The 6732-nt window shown below is 36.7% G+C and overlaps 1 protein-coding gene and 1 long non-coding RNA gene across 3 annotated transcripts in view; one reads left to right on the top strand and one right to left on the bottom strand.

Moving 5' to 3' along the window:
* Nucleotides 223-6213, bottom strand: LOC109825477 (protein ECERIFERUM 1-like). Of its 2 annotated transcripts, XM_020392337.1 has the most exons (11): nt 6110-6213; nt 5789-6012; nt 4479-4711; nt 4163-4382; nt 3697-4072; nt 3507-3614; nt 2869-3069; nt 2682-2780; nt 2350-2523; nt 2080-2252; nt 223-516 (listed from the first exon to the last, which is right to left on the bottom strand). In XM_020392337.1, the coding sequence occupies exons 1-10, from the start codon at nt 6167-6169 to the stop codon at nt 2088-2090; spliced, it is 1860 nt and encodes a 619-aa protein (XP_020247926.1). In that variant the 5' UTR covers nt 6170-6213; the 3' UTR covers nt 223-516; nt 2080-2087. The 2 variants fall into 2 exon arrangements, with proteins under 2 accessions (XP_020247926.1, XP_020247925.1); XM_020392336.1 differs by lacking the exon at nt 223-516 and having other exon boundaries at nt 1786-2252.
* The window catches only part of LOC109825478, a 7105-nt gene continuing 3309 nt past the window's right edge, over nt 2937-6732 (top strand). The window contains exons 1-2 of the long non-coding RNA XR_002242986.1: nt 2937-3036; nt 4481-4655. This is a non-coding gene — a long non-coding RNA (uncharacterized LOC109825478). The remainder of the gene's footprint in view (nt 3037-4480; nt 4656-6732) is intronic.

Here is a 6732-nt window from a genome sequence, read left to right as displayed (position 1 = left end):
CGCCGGCGGAGAGGCTGCCTGAGAACCCGACATCGGTAAATTCCTGCTTCTTTTAGGGGGTTTTCTGCATTTTCCCCCTGATTTCTTGGTAACTGTATATCCATGAATGTAATTTGCTGCGGTGAGAACTCTCTTGTAACTTGAGATGGTTGTTTTTCTAGATAAATAGTTTCAGGTTTTAGGAGCTTTTTTTCCACAAAGAAACCATCTTGAAACTAGTCAGGGGGGGGAAAATTCTATCTTGATAGCAAATTTGTTAGCTTGACATGATCATTATTACATAAATTTCAACATTCATTAACACATTGTTGGAGTACAAATCATAGTCCTCAATCCCATCATCACCACAAGAGTTTTGGTGTAGTTGAAGAAAAGATGGTATCAGAGCGACCCAGATTCAAATCGTATCGGACCGTTAGCCCTTATGCCCAGTCCTTATTACTGCCAAACGTTACGTGCATAGATTTCGCTTCTTGACACAGTACAGTTATCTAGTGCTAGCACAAACCCTCGAGCCTTAGCTATTAACATTCATGTCCCGGGCCCACGGACCCGTTGGCGTGTGCAAACCATGAGACCCACCGAGAGTAACTCGATGTTGGTTAAAACCCACTGTCAAAATACTATCATTAGTTGTTCTTGGGCATTGAGCTTCTCTATTTAAGCTACTAACATTCTTCACACTAGTCTATATGAGAATAAAGTGTGGTGTCACAATATAAGCAGAATTTATGTATCTATTTTCAGGTGAAAGCAACGTCTTTGAGTATCAAAGTAGTGTTAAAATTGGATTCAGAATTTTGGATTCCTCTCCTCTAAAGAACAAATTTTCACTGTAGACCCAAACCAAGTTTTAATTACCAAAACCGACCCTTTTTTTTAATTACCAAAATCGACTCATTTTATGCCACGTAAGCTTAATGACATTTCTTAATTAGTCGGGGTTGGCAACCCCGACTGTTTAGGGCATTAAAAATTGGGTTTAAGGCTTCTAATTGAGGTTTAACAACTCCTAAACAGTCGGGGTTGGTAACCCCGACTAATTAGTAAATGAGATTAAGCTTACGTGGCATAAAATGGGTCGATTTTGGTAATTAAAAAAAATGGGTCGATTTTGGTAATTAAAACTTGGTTTGGGTCTACAGTGAAAATTTGTTCCTCCTCTAAAAACAATAGTAGAGAGATCATTACATTTGATAACAATCATCGATTATTTTAATAAATGATTATGATTCATTCTAGACTTAACACTTATCGAACCTTATAAACTACACTCATTCCTATTTTGCATTCAACAAGATCAATAATCACAATCGTCTGCTAAACTAATTGACCATTCACATTAATTCCATTATATTCCTTTCTCCATTCCCGTTTTACTTCATTCGATTGTTTAACTGTAGCTCCAACCATATCTCAGTTCAGCTTGAAAAGCCCAATGGGCTTTTACAGGCTCTGACGTCAATGAGCTCTGTTGCTCAAATGGGCCGAAGAAATAGAAAAAGATCATCGGGATTGATAAACGCCCTGCCGGCCGCGTCAACGAGGTGGGACCCTATCGCCCGCCGGCGGAGAGGCTGCCTGAGAACCCGACATCGGTAAATTCCTGCTTCTTTTAGGGGGTTTTCTGCATTTTCCCCCTGATTTCTTGGTAACTGTATATCCATGAATGTAATTTGCTGCGGTGAGAACTCTCTTGTAACTTGAGATGGTTGTTTTTCTAGATAAATAGTTTCAGGTTTTAGGAGCTTTTTTTCCACAAAGAAACCATCTTGAAACTAGTCAGGGGGGGGAAAATTCTATCTTGATAGCAAATTTGTTAGCTTGACATGATCATTATTACATAAATTTCAACATTCATTAACACATTGTTGGAGTACAAATCATAGTCCTCAATCCCATCATCACCACAAGAGTTTTGGTGTAGTTGAAGAAAAGATGGTATCAGAGCGACCCAGATTCAAATCGTATCGGACCGTTAGCCCTTATGCCCAGTCCTTATTACTGCCAAACGTTACGTGCATAGATTTCGCTTCTTGACACAGTACAGTTATCTAGTGCTAGCACAAACCCTCGAGCCTTAGCTATTATTTAAGGCAATTCAAGGGAAGAAACCCATGACGAAGAGTAGCATCCCATACTTTGTCGATATCGTTCATATTTCGACCGCATTCATGTGTATCCCATCCTTCAAGTGCATGCACCATTCCAGCTACTCTCCATGCACTTATCACTCTCCTCGGTAGCCAATTCTGTCACCATTCAAATCAAGAATGAAAAAAAAAATATTAACTTATGTACTCGGGTCAAGTGTTGGAAATTCTAGTATATGACCACTTCCTAGTTTACCTCACAAGCGTGTAAGTTCTCAAATTCCTTAGGAACAATGAGTGCAGGTGTGCTGTGGTAAATGCAGTCTTTTCGGAGATTTTTTGGGGGGAATTGGGAGAATGGGATGAAATGTGTCTCTTTATTTGCCTTTAGTTGCTCTTCATCGTGCAGTCCATCTCCCACCAACCATACCTGAAATTTTTGAGTAGGATTCTTCTGCATTAGCTTGCGTCTATACATTAACTGGAATATGCTGAGTATGTCTTAGTTTTCATAGCGAACAAATCTGTCTTAGTTTCCGAAAACTACTATTTAAAGTAAGCAGAGGGAAGAGTACAAATCTGTCTTACTCTGGAATCATAATTGTTGGAGAGGACTAGATTGCTAGCTAAATTTGTCGGCATGCAAATTTTCAGCATCTCAAATTCTTCTCTACGAGATATTGCCACCTAAAACAGCAGAAGTTCATGTTAGAACACACTAATAAAAATATTTTCTTTCTTGAAAATGATTGACATCTAGACTTGTTGAAGGTACCTTAACATCCTTTTGGCATAATGCTATGGTTATTGCACCAGATATCTTAGAAAGCTTTCCTTTGAGCAGAACTTGATCAGTCCCCTGAGGGATGCTGTTGATGACGACCGCAGCTACTAGGCTACTTCCATCCACTATTCGTATTTTGAGCTTTGGATGCTTTTGAAGGTAAAGCTCACCACTTTTATTCAGTTCCTCCCTCTGCAATAGTCGAATGTAGTTAGCTTGAAAATGGTTCTAATACTTAATACACTGCAAAACTGAGAATTTTGTTTCACTTTCCCTATCAGTTGAAGAAAAGGAAAAAAATTTCTCTAGAAAATGGGTAAGTAGAATAAAGATGTAATGTGCAATAATAAATTATTCTAAACTTACATGCCCTTCAGAAATCAAGTACTATAGAGTATAGAGTACATGGGCATGTTGGCAAACTTTGACATAGTTATAAATGTAAATTTGAAACTTCTTTCCTAAGTAGCTGTTGGAAGTTCATGTATTGCTTGTTCAATCTCAAAAATCTTTTATTCAGTTAGATTAAACTTCTGTTTTAATGAAATAATCAAGCCTTCTCTGGGGAGAATTCATAAACAAATTCCATGATCTTTGTCAACAATTCTTTTCCAATAGACAGAACCTACCTGATTCAAGAGGCCTAAACTTAAAACTCTAACCCCTTTGGTTTCCGCCTCCATTATCGCCTCCTCAATCAATCTGTTGATCTTGTCCTTCTCTCTAGACAAGAAATACTGCATGCATATACATAAGTTAGTCATTTAGCTTCGTACAATATAAAAATTTGAAACTAATAGCAACATATCATGATCTTACTTGGAAACTATAGCGAGGTATTATCCATGTTTGCATTTCAAGTTTCTTTAACTTGTTTCTCTCCAATGCGATGGCTGAACCATAAATCCAAGTCAGTAGCATGGCTCCATAGGTCAGTGGCCACATCAACCATGTATAAAAATTCGGAAGAAATGGCTTAGAAGCCATTGCAGAGAACCCAATTGGTAAATGATATATAGATTGCAAAGTAGTTAGGTGAGTCAAATGCACTACATTTGGTGTCTCCTCCTTCACTTGTAGCGACTTCTCGTACAATTCATCAGAGGACTTGTCCATCGTTCCATATATATAGTCATAGAACGGCATGAACAATGCATAATTCGTCCTAAATTGTGTATGATGAAGGGAATGATACCTAGATTTATAATCAGAAACACTCTGTTCAGCAGATTTGAAGTATAATTGAGAGAAAGTGTTTCTTTAGTGAAAATATTCAAATACTTACGATGGGGTATACATTAGGTACTTTAGTGGTGGAAACCAATCAAAAACCCATTTAGGGACCATTTCAAAGTTGCAATGTCCCATGTAGTTCATGACATCAATATAAGCAAGATATCCAACTCCTGCTATCATGCTAGTCGTACGCGTGAACGCCATAGAAAAAAATGGCATGGAAAATAGTATAAAATAGATAAATTCCTCGATGAATGGATGTATGACAGCTGCAATTTAGAGAGAAGACAGCATTATTTTAAGGATTAAAGATTATCTTTAAAAAAAAACCTTTTTTGTCAGTTTTCATGTATTTATAATCTTACAGGTGATTGGCTCTGTCACTATAGAAGCATGATGGTGGGAGTGATAACGAGCATACAAAAAATGGTGATGCAAAACCCTGTGGAACCAGTAATAGAGGAACTCGACAGGACCCAAATGGACCAGAAATGCGATAATTATGCCTTTGGTGTTCCACCAAGGGAGGTGTCCGGCTCCAGGTACATATAAATTTGATATATAAAATATTAAACCATTCATGATGATGGAATCGTCCCTGCAATTCATTGTTTTACCATAAGTATCAGATTTATGACAGCTATTTTTCACAAAAAAGTAACATATACTACTAGTATATTTAGAATTGTCGCAAGCATGGCACTAATAATAGCACTGATTATACTTTTTCCCCCCTTTTCTTTGAGAAATAGGTGAATCTCAAGAAAACCTCGCAAATGAAGCAAGAGTTTTAGTTCTTTGCACTTACCCTTCACCCACTGTGGCATATTTCTCTTACTGATGATAAGTTGGGAGTGAAGAACTCTGTGTTCCGTGCTGATTATGCAAGTCCTTAAGTTCATACTTCCTAAAAAGTGAAAAAATATATATATTTTTTGTATATTTCAAAAGGATTTCATCTCTTTAATGTTTTGCAATCTTTGCTTCTCTTGGTAGTTTTCTCTTTTTATGTTTACTATCATCTATTTTTTAAGGGTAAAGCTTTGATATAGGTATTTTTTGACTTCATAGGATGTGGCTCTTAATCCTAAACCAACTAGGAAAAACTAATGTTCTTGCAGTCATGCACAATGTTTGGAAAAAGTCTATATGGTAAAGTTTTTATTTTTATTTATGAGTAAAATGAGTAATTCCTATACCTTCTCTTTACCGTGGGAAACTCCTTTTCTTTTGTTTGGTGCTTGTATTTTTTTCGCATCTATGTTTTAATATTTGATGTTTCTTCGGTTGTTTGATTAGTAACATATAGGTGTAGGAGTAACTTATTTTTAAGATTTGAGCCTAACTCTTGTTGGAACAGGGGTTATTATTTTTTCTGAAAATAAATCATGGGTGTTTTTAAAATAACACACGGCTGATATTTTTTGAGATTAAAAAAAAGAGAAGAAAAATAGGCAGGAGACGGTCAGAAGTAAGCTTTAAATCCAACCAAACATAGGCATCAAGTGTTTATATCTCTTTCTTTTTATGTAGAGACAATTCTATATGATATTGACAAGAAATATCTGCCTCAAATTTTCTTGCTCTTTTTGTCAAGTCAATCATAACGATTATTATCTACCAAACTAAATAGATTATACAACATGTAAAAGTAAATAAGAGTTTGTGTATGTACCAATTTGTTTCTCGGTCCACCTGTTCAAACTCGAGCCCCTTGTTAACAATCCTATTCTTGCCTTTCACCATCTTGAGCCTCGCAAGGGTGATCCACATCTGAGTGTATGCTGCCTTCAGCAGCAATACCGACAATATCATCAATCTTGACAGATCCCTCTCCTTCTCGTCATCCATCACATATGAATACACACTATGTGCAACCCAAGGAGCCAATACCAAGTACTTCCAGTTATCAAAAATAACAAAGTTGTGAGAAATGTGATGATGGCTGATAATAACAACTAATAAGAAATGTGACAACATGCTTATCTCTATATACCTTAAATCTACCGAGCCTTTGCCATGGCCATTCTGTGAATAGTCCTGGTCTTGATGCCATGATCTTCTCCTTTGAGTGGACTAAGTGAATGGGCCATGTTTATATAGAGGATCTTAATGTAGGTGGTAGATGTTTCATCATAAGTGGTCATTTAATAGTCTCTGAAATAAGTAGTATGGTGAGTTGACTCTAGTGAATGAGATATGAATGCTTTTTTGTACTCAATCTTTAGACTGCTGGCTGTCAGTGGGACATTACTCTACTAGTAGGTACAAACTCCCTTCAATGTTTTTGCCAGTGACACAGCACTTTCTTCTTTTGATGCATTGCTAGATTTCAAAAGCAATCAGTAGAAAGACCTTAAACAGTAGTTTAACTCAGACCTTGCATTCTTACAGTGCTGTAATAAAAAAAAATGATGTTATTAGGTTTATGTGATACATATTGAGCAGGTGTATGTAGATCTTTTCTTGTAGTTACTCCCTAGTTTGTCAGCGGTCAGATATTCTGAGAATTTATTACAACCTCATCTACTATATTACTATACTTGTAGTTACTCCCTAGTTTGTCAGCGGTCAGATATTCTGAGAATTTATTACAACCTCATCTACTATATTACTATA

This window comes from Asparagus officinalis, chromosome 10 (assembly GCF_001876935.1).
Source record: "Asparagus officinalis chromosome 10, Aspof.V1, whole genome shotgun sequence".
In the NCBI taxonomy this organism is placed as follows: Eukaryota; Viridiplantae; Streptophyta; class Magnoliopsida; order Asparagales; family Asparagaceae; genus Asparagus; species Asparagus officinalis.
The sequence above is the reverse complement of the archived record's forward strand: the minus strand, read 5'-3'. Positions and strand labels throughout refer to the sequence as shown.